At 39.2% G+C, this 17,688-nt stretch overlaps 1 protein-coding gene across 10 annotated transcripts in view; it reads left to right on the top strand.

The window, feature by feature from the left end:
- The window catches only part of stil (STIL centriolar assembly protein), a 62,466-nt gene that overhangs the window by 33,089 nt on the left and 11,689 nt on the right, over window positions 1–17,688 (top strand). For all 10 annotated transcript variants that reach the window (XM_047049980.1, XM_047049981.1, XM_047049982.1 and 7 more), the window contains 4 exons: window positions 7,466–7,598; window positions 9,040–9,205; window positions 15,420–15,576; window positions 16,579–16,874. In XM_047049980.1, coding sequence (XP_046905936.1) covers window positions 7,466–7,598; window positions 9,040–9,205; window positions 15,420–15,576; window positions 16,579–16,874 — 752 coding nt within the window. The remainder of the gene's footprint in view (window positions 1–7,465; window positions 7,599–9,039; window positions 9,206–15,419; window positions 15,577–16,578; window positions 16,875–17,688) is intronic.

The raw sequence follows: 17,688 nt of genomic DNA, 5'->3' as shown, positions 1-17,688 counted from the left end.
ACAAGATCGTGGCTATGTGTGGATATAATTCATTGTTTGGACAACTTCTCGACATGGTTAGATACTTTGGACCTTTGGGAATACGCAGATGAGGTTTTGATGGGTTAGGAAACCTCAGGGTTATGACAATCAACATGGCCTTTCCAAGCACAGAAAGAGGACACCGCATGCTAGATAGTCTTAGATACACAAATATTGTGTATTATATTCAGAGCATTCCAAACAGTATAAAAGTAATAAAATAATCATGTAATCTTTAATTATCGTTAACCTGACTATGGTCCAGGCCCGCCCGCGGGATGGAAACTCCACCCCTTCCTCCCCCAGTTACTGCGCACTAAATTCTAACAAATATATTTTTAGACTTCTACACATGCCATAACTCATTGAAAAGCTATGATTCTTGTGCTTCCATTGATGTACCCCATTTCAAGATCGGGTTGCAACAGCAAGGACACTCAACGTCTTTGTGATGTACTACGTTTGTTGAAAAGCGTGAGGAAAAAGTATGTACTTACCTACTACGGCTTACAGTGGTCCAGTTATGCAAAACATCCCAACCAAAATGGTCTGGTTACATTCCCAAAAGTCCAAACTATCTAACCATGTCAAGTGGTTCAATGTATTACCTCCCACACATAGCCACGATCTTGTTGCATCATTCGCTGTCATCATCCGCCAGTCACTCAAGCACTGTCGCTCATGGAAGGAGTTTTACTTTGAATATTTACGAACAGAAAACGTGATGATGGGTGCCACACTCTGACCTTTTGATTGACACCTTGTTTGACCCAATAGGCGCTTCCAGGCCCTGGTGATAGCCTTCTAAAGCCAACTAGGTCTGTGCGTCCCTCCCCCCCCCACCCCTCGTTCTAAGCTAATTTCTCAAACTGGCTCCGCCTGCCTCTCAAATGAGCTTGTTAGCCTTGCAGCTAAGGAAATGCTGCAAATGCTAATACCCAACATGATAGGTATATGGAGCCTTCAAATAAAAGTCCGGGCGCAAAATGGATGACAGAAACAGTGTTCTATGTGCGTCAATCCTGCTGAATCAAATAAAGCACTCCAATGTGTTCATGCTTCAGTTTGTGTTTCAGCAATGCTAATGGGGGATTTAGCGATAATATATGATAGTACCACCTTTCATTAGAGATGACAACTAGAGATGGTACAATTTCTGGGGAAATTGTAGGGTGTGCTTGCTTACTTGTGTTGGTTGCAGGGGTCCGTATTTAAATTACATTTCTGTATATTTTATATTAAAATGCATAGCCTACTTATTATTTATATTATTCATATGCTAAAGATTACATAGATTTAAAAGCATATTTTTTTCTGCTCATTTACAACTCAAAATACTAAGAGTGAAGAGTAGAATGAAATAGTTGTCTTCTCATTTCCCCTGCAAGAGGGAATGGTGATCAGCAACCTCATAGTTGAATCAAAACGAATACATTTGGCAGACCGGTGTAAAAATTGACCTAATCTCTATGACTTAAATGTCATTGTAAGTTTTTCCATTCTCGTGATATTTTCAGGCATTTAGCCTACTCATATTGCATTAATTCATTAATAAAGAACCCCCTTTGAAATGTAGTTTAACAACAACGTTACCAGCAGTAGCTAGCTATCTCAGATGGAATCGCGATTCAAATAGTATCATCTGCTAACCGAAAATATGCCCCAAAAATCGTAAATAAGCTTGACATTTATTTAGGGGAAAATCACTCATTCATAAGAATGTCAGTGGCAGCAATCATTGTCAGTAACAAGGCAAAATGCGATATGTGCCGTGTGGAGAAGCTGCCCCGGTAGATTGTAGGCTACAACTACTACTAGACTGTCTTGGTCGCGATTGCGTTGGTTGAATTCGATTTAACGTTACTTCCATTGTACGGTCTAGGCTGAAATGAATTATTTTCATGAACAGATTGACAAAGTTTAGGCTGTGGCAATGGAGTTCAGGTTAGTAGTCACTAGTTAGATAGTTTCACCAAAAACATGTGCCGCCGTTTGACTTCCTACCTACTGTAAACAGCTGTGGAGATGTTTTTGTTAGCTAGAGTAGCCTACTAGGCTACCTAGCCGCTAGCACAGTTCTGTTAGTAGTCTTTACCTAGCCGCTAACGCTGTTTTGTAAGTACCCTACTAGGCTACTGTTGCAGTGAGCTACATTAGTTTGAAACCACAGGTAATGATAATTTCACCCAAATCGTTTACTTGTAATATAATGTCATAATAAATCCTACAACGAAAATGTATTGGAGAAGAATGTTTATTTTAACAATTAAAAACAGATGCATCACGGACCGGTGTAGTATGTGTTGCCCGGGCAAGAGGCTAATGTCATGATGCTAATGCTTCAGTGAAATAGTAGACTACTGTTTCCGAAAGTAGACGTAACTACTTCCTTATATCAGCTTATATTGTACATTACACTTCACAATTGTGTTACATATCACAAAGTAAAAGTATCTAAAAGTAAAATGAGTAAATAGTTATCACCCTGGCCTATTTACTTGTGGCGTTTCTGCTCCTCCCTTGCAGTAAAGCAGTTAGCCTAGCTATCTCCCAGAAGTTAACGAGCTGCTAAACTAATGTTCTGCTAGAGGTAGTCACGTGATATTTCGTGACGTTAGTGACGTCAGTAGCGTCAGTGACTGTGGCTAGCAAGTTAGCCACCGTTAGCTTTACTTTTGCCACAAAAACTTAATTAAAACCTCAACCGTGCAACGGAACATAAATCCCAATAGAACCAACGCAATCGCGACCAAGACGAACCTTTTGACATCGACGTTGTCTATGTAGTCCAAATATTGACTGAGCCTTAGGGGCGCGAAAATAAACAATAATAATATATATGTGAGATAACAATGGTTTGTGCTCGCCGAAGGCAGAGCACACCCCAATTATGAAAAAATAATACCTTTTTATTAGGGCTGTCAAAGTTGAGGCGTTAACGCAATGTCATTTTTACGCGACAAAAAAAAATAGTGCCGTTAACGCAGGTTTCTTTTTGACCCTGGGAATCACCTTTTGTCACATGATTTCGACTGCCAACGGTAGCTGAATGATGGATAGAGGGATTTTAGATGGGAAGTTCCATTTCAAAAAGTTCAGAGACGGCTTAGTAGACAACTAAGGCTGTGTGTAGCCTACTGATTGTCAGGCTGAGTTTAGTTATCACCGGAGAACTTCCAGCCTAAACTATCACATGCAAGCAAAGCACCCAGCTAGCAGCAGCGTTAGCAGCAGCAGCGTTCGCTCCGGTAATATATGGCAGACAACACTTGTAAAAGAAGCGAGCAGCTGAATGGGTTCAACAAGATATAAACTGTATTCAAAATGAAGGTCAATCTGGTTGCTAAAGTATATGAAGTATGTTTGAGTGAGATTTGAATATTATGGAGCTGGATATCGTAAAAGGCTATGAGACAACATGTCTTAAATGTATTTTATATTCCAGAATGAGTCTAATTTTGTGGATGTTTATTATACAGCAGTATAGTTTGAGGAGAATAAAACTCCCTCACAATTTAAGTTGTGTTCCATCTGAACTTGTTATATGGACATTATAATCCAGTTAGGCCTATCTGAAGTTAAGTACACCCTAACCCTTTTAATGTTATTTCCACAAAAAAATCATTTATTGGGGTAACATTTTAACAGATCAAATAGATTGAACTAATTAATTGTGATTAATCTTGATTAATCATATGAAATAATGCGATTAATCGCGATTAAATATTTTCATCGCTTGACAGCCCTACTTTTTATCCTAAGTATTTGACCTTGGTTACCAAGGGTCCTTTTAGAGTCTCCAAAAGGCCCTTTTAGAAAAAACCTGGATGTACTCTTATAAAAACATGTCAAATATGAATATATTGTTGTGTGTGTGTGTGTGTGTGTGTATATATATACACACACACATTTAGCAGACGCTTTTATCCAAAAGCGACTTCCAAGAGAGAGCTTTACAAAAGAGCATAGGTCACTGATCATAACAATGAGGTAGTCCCAAACATTGCAAGCAGTCAAAACATTAAGCATACATTGTGAAAAAACTAAACAAGTGCCAAAAGGGAAGACCCATAAGAGCATGCAGTTATACAAGTTACAAATTAAAACAACATGAACCACAAAAAAGTGCGGGACTGTGCCTGTAGAAGAATAATATATATATATATTTTTTTTTGTTTTTTTTTTTTCTTCTAAAAGTTAATATATATATATATATATATATATATATATTGTTGGGGGTCAGATGGCTGAGCGGTTAGGGAATTGGGCTGTTAATCAGAAGGTTGCCGGTTCGTGCCAAATGATGTTGTGCCATTTGGCAAGGCACTTCACCCTATTTGCCTCTGGGAAAATGTCCCTCTACTAACTGTAACTCGCTCTAGATAAGAGTGTCTGCTAAATATATTATATTTGACTTTTGACTTGGGTAAGACTACTAACTACAAATATTTGCATTCGACTTGGTATGAAAGGTCTCAGTACGAAAAAAGTTTCCAAATATATCATATTTGTGTTGTTAACTCGCAGGAATTACCTACCATTGTGATATTGTTTTTAATCTAAAACAAAATCTAAACACAGCCGTAAATGCACTAGCAGAAAAGAAGCTTGACCCTCATAATATGGCGTCTACACTAAACATTTTTAAACACAGCGTGATGTCAGCTTCGCATTCTCTATTTGGTAAACTCGTTTATGGAACAAATCCCTGGGAAAGCAGTCACGCAGTGTAAATGTACAGTAGTAGGACTATTGACTTGAGAGCCAAACAGTGGCTGGTGTGAAATGATTTCAGATTCGGAAGAAGACAACCTGATTGCAGTGTGCAGTTGATGTACTTTACAAGAAAACATTTATGAATATTTGATGGATTTTATCAGAAGGTTTCTTAAGAAAGATGCTGAAGTCGGGGTCTTTGCAAATTAATGTAATGATGGTTTATTGAAGCTCAAAGCATGATGCAGAAAGTAAAAATGTGCCCAAAAAGCCCAGGCCAACTGGACATAATGACTACAGACCCGTCGCCCTGACCTCTGTGGTAATGAAGTCTTTTGAGCGCCTGGTGCTGGCACACCTAAAATCCATCACAGACCCTCTACTGGACCCCCTGCAGTTTGCCTACAGAGCCAACAGGTTTGTGGACGATGCAGTTAACATGGCCCTCCACTTCACCCTACAGCACCTGGACTCCCCAGCATCCTACGCCAGGATCCTGTTTGTGGACTTCAGCTCTGCATTTAATACCATCATCACCCGCTCTGCTTCAGGACAAGCTCTCCCAGCTGAATGTGCCTGACTCCACCTGCAGGTGGATCACAGACTTCCTGTCTGACAGGAAGCAGTGCGTTAAGCTGGGAACACAAGTCTCTGAATCCCGGTCCATCAGCACTGGATCTCCCCAGGGCTGCGTCCTTTCTCCTCTGCTCTTCTCCCTGTACACCAACAGCTGCACCTCCAGTCATCCGTCCGTGAAACTCCTGAAGTTTGCGGACAGCACCACCCTCATTGGGCTCATCTCTGGTGGAGACGAGTCTCATTATAGGTGGGAAGCGAACAACCTGGTGACCTGGTGCAGCCAGAACAACCTAGAGCTCAATGCTCTCAAGACAGTGGAGATGGTTGTGGACTTCAGGAAGAACACAGCCCCACTCACCCCCATCACCCTGTGTGACTCCCCAGTCAACACTGTGGAGTCCTTCCGCTTCCTGGGCACTATCCTCTCCCAGGACCTCAAGTGGGAACTGAACATCAGCTCCCGCACCAAGAAAGAACAACAGAGGTTGTACTTCCTACGGCAGCTGAAGAAAATCAACTTGCCAAAGACAACGATGGTGCACTTCTACACAGCCATCATTGAGTCCATACTCACCTCCTCCATCACCATCTGGTACGCTGCTGCCACTGCCAAGGACAAGAGCAGGCTGCAGCGTATCATCCGCTCTGCGGAGAAAGTGATTGGCTGCAATCTGCCTTCCCTCGAGGACCTGCACACCTCGAGGACCCTGAGGCGAGCGAAGACGATTGTGGCCGACTCCTCCCACCCTGGACACTCCCTGTTTCAGTCACTCCCCTCCGGCAGAAGGCTGCGGTCCATCAGGACCAAAACCTCACGCCACACAAACAGTTTCTTCTCTTCCGCTGTTGGCCTCCTCAACAAAGCCAAGAGTTCACACTGACTAATGACTTCATGTCTTAAAACAATTGGATTTGCACTACTCACAATTCGTGTAATATTTGTATTTTACATTGTATTTTATACTGTAAATTGGCAACTTATATTTTATTTTATTTTATGGGAACTTATATTCTACTTTATTGTATATTTTATTTTAAATTGTATTCCACTTAGTATTGCTAGTTTATGTATCCTTAGTATAGTTAGACCATATATCTAAATTTAAGATTCCTATAAGTTTATTGTATGCACCTTCCTGCCAAAGCAAATTCCTTGTCGGTGCTAACTTTCATGGCGAATAAATCCCATTCTGATTCTGATCCCATCTCTTGTCAACATCTCACATTTACACATTTGGTGTTTGGTTCTAGTATTTAATGCAACTGTACCATTGTCTTGCCTGTATATATACAGAAAGTCATTGCTAGAGAAAATTACTTAACTTAAATTACTGTATTAATTACTGTCATCATTAATAAGCTCCTAATATTTTCTCTGAAACATTGACTATACAATATAACTACCTAGCAATGGTATGGTTGTGAAAAACAAAGCCTAACCTATCCATGTTCAGACAGGGCACTCTGGAAGATGGGAAATTCAAAATGCTTCAATTCAGATTCAGTTAGAACTGAAAGTTTTTTTTCTTCTTCAAAACTCAGTGTGTGAGTTTTGAACAAGTTCATATGGAACACAACTTAAATTGTGAAGGAGTTTTATTCACTCAAACTATACTGCTTTATTATAAAAATCCACAAAACTTGTTCTCGAAAGTAAAATATATTTAAGACATGTAGTCTCATACTACAATATCCTGCTCCATAATATTCAAATCTTACTTAGCAAAACAGAGTAATGACTGCGTCGTTGCGTTAACTTCGACAGCTCTGGTGGATATATAAGTATTGTTGGGCCATAATTATAGTGAAATAATGCATAATGTGTATTCTGGTCATCTTCTCAGGTATCGTACATAAGTTCTGGTAATGTGTGTTGAAAAATTTGAAAGATTCCTGTGTGCATTAAAGCTCTATTGTAAAATAACAATCTTTCAGTTTTGATTCCTGACAAATTGCATGGGTATCCCTATTTGTAAAATAATAATTTGTCTAGTTCAACTCTGCTATGGTAGAATAGATCATCAGTATTTGTTAAACACATACACATGTTGTGTTATGCTACATTTGCCTAAGTATGTCAAGACTGTCTTATGTGTAATTACTACTTAACTGACTGTTGACTTGTTTGTCTAATTATTCCACATACCAGATCCAAAAACTACTAGAGTGTCAGGAGAAGCCAGTCTGCCAATTGCCATCTACAGAAGGGACAGCCTTTCAAACCAATCAGACTTTTCCAGCACAACTTGCATTGAATAAAGTTAACATTGCTGTAGAAACAGGTACTTGTGACATTGTTTAGTAAGGAATTATCATTTTTAATTTTGGTGAAATCAGTCTTACAAAATTCTAAAATTAATTTAAATGTGTTATTGGAAATGCATTTTAAGAGCTTTGTATGTTATTTAACTTTTGAGTCTGTTGCAAATCCTGATCTTAAAACAATAAACGCCAAGCCGGTTTTCACTACGTATAGCATGGTTAGGGGTCAAATGACCCTTGAGTCTTCAGACAGAGACGTTGTTACCGATACGTAATGATAGTAGATGGCATGGAGCAAAGGCTGTCATTTCCTTGTTGTTGGTCGTTATCTAGCTCTGTAGAAGCTTGATAACAAACATGCATTTGAATCAGGTGTGTTGGAGCAGGGAAACATCTAAAACATGCAGGACAGGTGGTCCCTGAGGACAGGTTTGGGAACCACTGGGCTAAAGGATGTCGCAGGAAGTAGCTTGACATAAATGTTTCAAAGACGGTCAAAAGTATAAACACGCATGGACATCATAAACATCCAATGGTCTAATAAGATATTTATACTGGAAAAAGCTGGTACTATCCTACCTTAAGCAACATTTTTGCAAACTGTCCTTCAAATAATGATTGCGCTTCACGTCTACACGTAAATGCCCATTGTAGTGCAGTTAATGCACTTCATAGAATTCAGTTATATTTTATTACAATGTCATAATTTTGCACATAATTATAAGCTATATGTAAAGTATACTCATTTTGCTAGATATATAAATCTTATTTAGGTTATACAGTCTTTGTCTGAATGACGGACTTGTGCAAGGGAAGCCAAAGCGAAATTGCAGCTTTGAAAGACGAAAGAAATGTCCGAATGCGTAGTTGGCAGCAATTCACAATCAGAATTGTTTAATCGCCAAGTAAGTGGTCACAAACAAGGAATTTACTTTGGTGGGCAGGTGCATACAGTAAACATTTAAACATAATGAACAAAAAGTAAATGTAGAAAAGGTACAACAAAATAAACTACTGGCAGAGCTATACAATATAAAATAACATACGATAGATTAAATAATATAAAAATGAATGAATATGTTCAACCAAAATATGAGCATAATAGCCTTAAATTAGCTATGTAATTTTTTTATTTTATGGATAACACGCATCTAGGAAAAGTCAAGAAAGCAGAGGTCCTGGAATTTGAGTGCAAAGATATCTATAAGATGTATATATAAAAAAACATATCCTCATGGGGTATATTACCCCTGCTCAGCGTTTCTGGTGTTAAGTAGTGATTTATAGCTCTTAAGTGTAGGTGAAGTTGTTGGATAAGTGTAATGTTTAAAGTCTGTATTTTAACAACCGTAGGTCATTCTAAAAGTATCTATGATAAGATATTCTGTGAAAACATTTATTTTCCTCAAAGGCTAAATGTATGATAACACTAAGTGTTAATTGTTCACCCTAAATTTTTAGGTGCCAGTCTTTTTTGGGGGGACCCGGATGTTCCTTCATATGAAGAGTGCTCACAGCAGGACTGGCATGCAGACTTTGACCCTGATGTCCCTGATGCCAACATACTTCAAGAAATGAAGAAGGAGCAACATGTGTCAGGTTCACCTTCAAACCAGTCGATGCAAAGGTGCTTGCACACTGCTTCTACATTGACCAAGATCGAAACATTCTGAAGGTGGCTTACCAACACTTAACACAATAGCATTGCAGGTACCTCTAGCATACTGCTTTGCTATCTTGAGAGGAATACCTGTGTGTTGCCTTTCATGATTATGAAAGTGCAGATTGTAAACTTTCAAATGAAGTGATTTACATGAAAATAGTTGAAGAAGAAAACAAATCTGAATGTTGGTAAATCTGAAATGCTCAAGAAGAGAAATCCCCCTTGAAAGATTCTAGACTTTTTCTCGCCTTCAAACAGGGTGTGATTGGTTTTTATCATGACAGGGCTTGAAATTAACTTTTTTAATTGGTAGCACCAGAAACATTTTTGGCACACCCTCCAAAAATGCTCTTATTGTCTTTTCAGCTCTTCAAATTTTGAGCGCGAGTTAGCTCCCTGTCATGTGACAACGGAGCGCAGTGACAAGGAGTTATTGACGGCAAATTTAAACCTAATCTAAAATCTGTATTGAACAACGTAAAGATGAAGTTTAAATGGTAATGTAATATTGGATAAAACGGTAGAGCAGGCACATACTGTGCAGAAGGCTAATTAGCAAACATTTTGCACTTACAGTTCGCACGATAACGATTATTTGCACGGGCACACATGCTCCCATATATTTAGAGGTTGCACAGATACAATTTCAGGAGCATATTTGATAATCACAATTTCAAGCCCATAACTTGTTATTACATTATACACAGTAGCTATGGAAGACAAAGAGGTAACGCTACCTTTCCGAGCTGGAGAGAAAAAAGCATTGATGGCATAAGCTGTAAAAACGCCATACACTATAACATCAACAATGAACTAATTGCACAAAGGCTCAATTTTGGTACTATTTTGGGAGTATATGCGACCAAAATGGTAGGAATTTCAAGCCCTGCATTAGAAGCGCAGAACGCTGGTAATTACACCGCAGTGAAGATAAAAAATATATATATTTTTGCACTTGATCAAATTCCAGGATCCTGCTTTCTTGACTTATCCTAGATGTGTGTGTCCTGTCACCCAGTATAATGTTTTGTCACACCGGGAAAAGCTAGTTTAAAGGAATTTTCCTCTTGTTTCTTGTCAATACTAGATAATATTGAGAAGTATAAATGAGTGGAGTGAGTTACCGTAAATGAGTATTCTACAAGAGCTAAAAGCTAAAGGAAATGTAAGTCTATTTTTGAGGTGTTTAAATACCTGTGTAAGCATTGTAATGCCTGGAATGTTAACGGTAACTTGACTTGAGTAGACAATACGTTGAAGGGAACTTGAGGGACCAAATCCATTGATTCACTACCCCAGTGGTTCTCAATCCTGGTCCTCAGGACCTCCTGCCCTGCATGTTTTAGACATTTCCCTGCTCCAACACACCTGATTCAAATAAATGGGCCTGATAACGACCCATTCATTTGAATCAGGTGTGTTTGAAGAGTGAAACATCTAAAACGTGCAGGGCAGGGGGTCCCGAGGACCAGGATTGAGAACCACTGCACTACCCGATCGATCATTGGAAGGGGGCATGTTATGGGATATGGCACTTTCCAAACAGCCTGAAAGGTTTTCACGGTTTACCAGGTCAGGAAGAAAAGAGTGGGAATTTTCAACAAGTGATTTCCACAGAAAAAGCTTTTCTAATCCCCTGTAGAAAAGGAATTTGTCAAGCGGTGCCCTTGTATTAAAGGGGTGATTGACTGTGTTTTTGGGGTATTTCACGCCGTTCCTTAAGGTTTCCAAATAGGGTATGTAACATTGGTTGGGTTGAACATTTCCCTAGTGCTGTTATATGCCCTGTGATACATCCAGTGAAAAACGCTAGGTTTTCTCCTTTTATGGTATGCTCATGAAGATATAGATGAGCTGCACGCTGATTGGTTGGTTTACAACGAGTGAAGCTGCGGAGCAAAGACGCAACACGGCCAACAGCACTCACTGAAACAACAAAGGTGGACACTTGAAATCAAAACTTACAAATGAATCTATTGTGTCTACACAACACTGTTTTCAACAGATTGACTAGATATCATTTCAAATGAGTATGCTAGTTGTTTCCACTTCTATTGTCGAAGCAAACAGGATTGCCATAGGTGGGTAACGTTAGCACTATATCTTAGCAAACAAACTATCGTGATTCAACTCAGCTTCAGTTAGCTCTTGCTGAAAAATAGATGTGGACAAACATGCATCTTGAATTGCAGATGTACATGACAACACAGGTTATTTATTCGAATGAAATAGTCCGGAACACAAAATAACGTTAACCCCATTGCTAATCAACTAGGCTAAATCTTCACACATTCTACCTATGCTCTTGCGTTAGCAAGCTAAACTAGTCCACATGCCTACAGTTTAGGTGTTTTCGCTATCTAGCTGTTCTTGCATTCCTTGCAAGAAAATCAGCGTTAATAAAAAGGAAATGAGCTAGAGTCTAGCTAACATTGACTAGACGGGCATGGCTGATGTTTGTCTATACGGTAGCAGATCCCTGTGCAGTTCGACCCTCAACACATTCGCGCGAACCATTACACCAAGGACGGGTTTGAAAACCTGGGACAATTTAAAGCAGGATTTGCTTTGAAGCTGTTGCTGAAAAGAGGTGGCATTCCGACCTTATGTTTGTCATAACCGCAAGCTGTAGTATGATTTTGTCGGTAACAGTTATGGTAACGTAACCTGTATCTAGTACCTGCCTTTCTCCAGTTCTTTCAAATGGATAATCTAGACAGGCGTTAGCCTCGCATTCGGGTAATTTTTTCGGAAGCTTTTTTTCTAATGCCGACTACAGCTAGTCTAGCTAGAGTCATTTGCTAAGTAAGGTTTGTTAATTTGTTTAGAAACATATTTAGCATTCTACCTATGCTAGACACAGGAGATGTTAGCATTGCTAATAGGCTAACTGTTAGCGACAAAATCATACTTACAGCTTGCGTTTGAGTTGCGCATACGGTTGGAACAGCACCTCTTTTCAGCAACAGCGGTTTAGCAAATCCTTATTTAAATTGTCCAAGGTTTTCATTCAAAACTGTCTTTGGTGAAATGGTTCGAGCAAATGAATAAATGTATCGAACTTCATAGGGGTCTTCTAATAGAAAAACATCAGCCATGCCCGTCGAGTGTCTGGTTCCTTGGGAAGATTATGAAAAGTGTCAGCATTCCCAGTACAGCCTGGAACACTGCATTTACGATGGTCCATTTTCAATATACTTTAAAAACTTTCAAACTTTCGCCTTTGTTGTTCGCGTGGAAGTACACAGACCAGTGCGAAGCTAAACTAGTGTCTGAGATCCTGGGCCAGAACACCAGAGGGCTGGTCTGTATAAATGATGGGGCATGACAAAGGTGATGCCTTATTTGTGACGTCACAAATGTAATGTATGTTTTAAATGTTGGTATTGTAGTGTATGTTTCAAATGTTTGTTGTTAGTATGTAAGTCTTATATGTGGACCCCACGAAAAGTAGCTCTGTCTTAGGGTAGAGCTAATGGGAATGTCGTGGACATTTTTGAGAGAATCAATTGTTCAAACTAAAGTCAGGTGAAGTATAGAGTTAATGTTTATTTGACGTAGATTTAAACATAATAACGTTACCAACATATCATCAGCACACAAACATAAGACAATAACACAAACACAGCTCCATCTAGCATTCTAGAATGGAACCGGGAGAATCCAGCCCACCAGCACTACTCAGCTGATGGCCCTGAACCCCCCAGAACATTCTTCAACAGACCATTTTATAGATACGACAGTTCTCAAAAGTCATTGGTCCATCCTACAGACATACAGCTATACCAAATCTCTTCTGTCATTGGTTAAATCTTTAGAACAATACAGTTGAATCCACATTTTCTTCAGACCAACTGTCTCTTCCCCCCAGGTGACAAGAACTCTTTCAGGTCACCCAGACTTCACGTCTCTTAGACTTCATGTCTCCTAGTTAGGTGTTTAGGTGTTTATAACAAATGAGGTGTCAAATGACACAAATGAGGTGTATCTACCAAATGAGTTGAATCAACATACATTGTATCAAGCTTCATAACCAACTGTAAACTTCTCTTAAAACACATTCATTGTACATAAGCCCAACATTTCTTTCACAGGATCCTTCTAAATAAATAAATAAGTAGTGTTTTCAAAACCGATCGTTTTACAGTTGCAGTTTCAAGTTGTGAGATTTAGATGGGAAAGAGTTGTCAAATGGACTTTGAGGTTCACTGTATGTCCATTTTACCCACCGAAATGTCGTTATTCAACTATGACAAGACAAAATTGGTTTCGCAATCAATGAACCCTTTAAAGCTTCGCAGATATGGCTCGTCGAGCAAGTGTAGAGAAAATTGTATTTCGCACTCAATCGAATTCCAGGACACTGCTTTTCCTAGATGTGTGTGTTATCAACCAGTATTTAAAAATATAAAAAATCACACTGGGAAAAGCTAATTTAAGGTCATTTCATTCCTGTTTACTGTTAAATAGCTGCCAGGTGCGCATTCGACCTTTAATTTTCCTACATTCCAAGTCTGTGATTCTTTTTTCTATCAGCAGATGTCTCAAGGGCTCCTGTATGTGTGTCTTCTGTTATTCAGACAAAGTTTACTATATGGTGTATAAATATACCTTATAGGTATAGTTTATTTATATATATAATGCACAAACACAAATGCAGTTTGTATAATTAAATTCTTATCATTTTGCACATATATAATATGATGTTCTATATATAATTATGTGCAAAATGATAACAATAATTTAATTATACGAACTGCAAATAAGCTATGTTTTGTAAAGCAGATAAAAGCATTTTTGCATGTATTCAAACATGGGTCAAACAAATCATTAGCCAATAAAATGAAATTTGACAATGTAAGGCGAATTAGTGGATACTCAAACTATAGTTTGCGAGCAGTAGGTCTACAGAAGGAAATATTTAAATAGTCTCAAACATTCAAGGGTCTGATAAATCTAGGTATCCTGCCAAAAGTTATTGTTCTTTATTTATTGACAGGGCATGGTCCAAGTATTGCAAACATTTGAGAAGTGTATGTTTGGAACTTCTAAGCTAAAGCTACGATCTCTGCTTTAAAATTGTGCACAATGCAGTCTGTGCCCAAGATTAGCCTATTTATTCGATTTACTCCGTAGATGTAAAAGGAACAAAACGTAGGCTATTCTAAATGTCAGGCTAGTTGTAGTAGATAAATCAAGTAGGTGGCCTATCAAATGCAACTTTTGTTTTTTACATGCGCTACTGCCCTTACGTAACCCGCTATCTACACTTGAAACTGGAGTCCCAATGTTACAGTAATATAATAGCCTACATAAAAACAAAATACACATTCTCAACCAGTTTAATATTATTTTGGACATATTATCCACTGTGTCTTGTCATTCTGAAAGTTGTTAAATTGAATAGGCTTAACATCAACAGGCTAACATCAAGTAAACAATTATACGTTACTCCCATTTTTGCAATATCTTGTTCTGACAATAAATGAAAAACCCTACATGTTTTGCCAGTATAATTGGATCAAAGTAGACCATTGAATGTTTATGATGACCTTGTGTGTTTGTGTATACTTTTGACTGGGGACAACGCAACTTTGTTAGCCGACTATAAAATGTTGATATGTTGGCCTACTATAGACCAACTGCAGTCTAGCTTAACCCACAACGTGTTTGACATTCTTTAGCTTATACATTACATTCTGCTGGTCTGCCAGTGAGGTAGTCGACAATCCAAGACACGAGGGGGGCATCCACCTGAGAGGACTGACCATGTGCCGCAGCTGTTCCAGCACCAGTCTCTTCAGGGTTTTCATTAATGTTTCACACATCACATCATTCATACTTTTTCAAAAAAGACAAGAACGTGCAAGTTTTTTGCCAACATTTCATGGTAAATGGACTGCATTTATAAAGCCTCATGCTTTAAATTTTTCGCCTCTTATTCACCCATTCACACTCGTACACCGACGGCGGCATAACTGCCTATAGCTGCCCTAACTTTCCCATCAGGAGCAACTTTAGGGTTCAGTGTGTTCCTCAAGGACACTTTGGCACATGGCCTGGAAAAGTTGGAGACCGAACCCTGCTATTAACAGAAGACCCCCTCAGCCACAGCCGACCCGGCTTTTAAACTTTTATACTTATTTTTACCAGATGTTTGCTGGTGTGTTTGTTCCAGGTATGGGGTAGATCATGGAAGCAGTTGTTGCCAGAGCCCAAAGTTGGGAGAGAGTGCCTCCATGTACAGCCAGCCCTTGTCCCCAAAGAGAGAGATCCCTGTCAGACAGGATAGTAGAAAATTGAAGGATGAGCACATGTTTTATCAGCAGCTATTGGTAAGGTTACCCTCAGCTCTTGATAATATTTACAAGTTTGTTTCAGTAATTTGGTTAGTGTTTAAATTAGTGCTGTCAAACGATTAAAATATTTAATCGCTATTAATCGCATTAATGTCATAGTTAACTCGCGATTAATCACAATTAATCGCACATTTCTATTTCTATCTATTCTAAATGTCCCTTGATTTCTTTTTGTCCCATTCTTTTTTCAAATTTTAATGCTCTTATCAACATGGAAAAGTGGTTCGGATTGCTTCGTGCAAATATTTTTTGTTATTGAAAACAACATTGCAATCGCCTGGCTTTGACGAAGGGGTGGAGAATTTGCATCATCTGTGTGCTTGGCCATCAAGTGGTATTTCAGACTGGACGTGCTGCAATGATAGCTCATTTTACAACGACAAAACACACAGATCACTTTGGTCTTGTCAATGGAACCATTTGGCAACTTTTTAAAAGTAAACTTTCCATTCAGAATCTTATTGGCATCCATTTCGGCGTCTCGCGCTCGCCATCCACTCAAAATGTAAAGTTAACCTCCTACCAGAGAATGTCTCATATCCGTAAACGGGCTCTGCTACTACGCTTTAGCCGGATCGCAAGCCAAACAAGTGTGTGGCGTGCCTGTTGTTTTGTTGTCCGGTCTAGCTAGATCCGGTGTGGTGTTGTAGTTTTTCTAACTTCGGTAGTTGTTGCAACAGCATGTGAAAAGTTTGCTAGGCCAAAAAGAGCGTTAATTGCGCGATAAAAAAATTGACGCCGTTAATTTGGGTTTGCGTTAACGCCGTTAATAACGCGTTAAACTGACAGCACTAGTTTAAATTAATGACTGTGTGCTGTAATACTGAAACCCATTTGAAATGTAATTTTAAAGAACCTTAGCATGAAGTTGATCACTCATCTATTACTATATTTAAGTGTCCTTGTATGAAATTGCTTTTGGTTTGGAGTCTCTTTATGCAAAAATTTAATTTTCTTTGTTAAATTTTCCTATCCCAGGGCCAAGTGAATAGTCGTCTCCAGGACACTGTGAATGAAGAGCTCCAGAAGGAGGCAATAGAATATTCAAGTACTTCTATCTTGGAAAGGCACAGCCTGTCCTCAGAAGGCTTTCCATGTGAATCATCTTCAAACTACAGCTCTGGCATCTGGAAGCCAGCGTCTAGCTCAGAGCACACAGACATGGACCATGTGTTCAGTGCCACACTACCACAGCTGAATCAGCTAGGGGTCAATATGGAACTGGATTTTGCCAACGCACACAAAGCCACACGTGTTGTTGTAGAAACTGCTAGGTACGTGTTAATTTCTCTCATATTTCTCACATTTTGTAGTGTAGTTTGGGTGTTCAACACTAGAAGCGCTGAGCCGGTCAAATGACCCCTGAGTCTTCCGACAGGGACGTTCATACTGACATGTAATAATCGCGAGGTGGCACTTCTTGCCCGGAGCAAAGGCAATGTTGGAAAATGAATGTGCCTTTGTCAATCTGTCATTCATTTCCATGTTATTAGTTGGTGATTATTAGGGTTCCTCCGGTTCGAGGAAACTTATTGTTATTGTTGGCTTTTTACTTAATGGGAGTTATTGGCAGCCCCTAGACCAGTACTGTAAAAAGTTGTGAAATTTCGCATGTTGAAACTGCAGAGCCTTACGGTGTGTGTCCACTACAGCGGCGCGGAGCGTCGGCTTCCAATCCATTTTCAATGAAACCGGGCGTTGACGCTCGCGTACGCTCCCACAATGCCCTACACAAGCGTCAACGCCCGGTTTCATTGAAAATGAATTGGAAGCCGACGCTCCGCACCGCTCCGCTGTAGTGGACACGCACCGTTAGTAACTACCATATTGAACATGGGCCACTTTAGACACAAGGTGGCGTTACAGGCCACGCCCCAATTTGACAATTTTCTTTTTTTTTATATATGTTTATTACATTTTCCAACAATGAAGTACACAAAACACAGATCAAAACAGGATAACATGCAAATGTTAAAACAAAAGCAGGGCACCGACAGGACAATACAAACACTACAAACAAAAAAAATACAAAAAATAATATATATAACTAAAAAAAAGCTGTGGTCTGTTGCCCGTCATAACACATCA

The sequence above is a fragment of the Hypomesus transpacificus genome, chromosome 26, assembly GCF_021917145.1.
Source record: "Hypomesus transpacificus isolate Combined female chromosome 26, fHypTra1, whole genome shotgun sequence".
Lineage (NCBI taxonomy): Eukaryota > Metazoa > Chordata > Actinopteri > Osmeriformes > Osmeridae > Hypomesus > Hypomesus transpacificus.
This window is presented reverse-complemented; position numbering and strand designations above follow the sequence as displayed.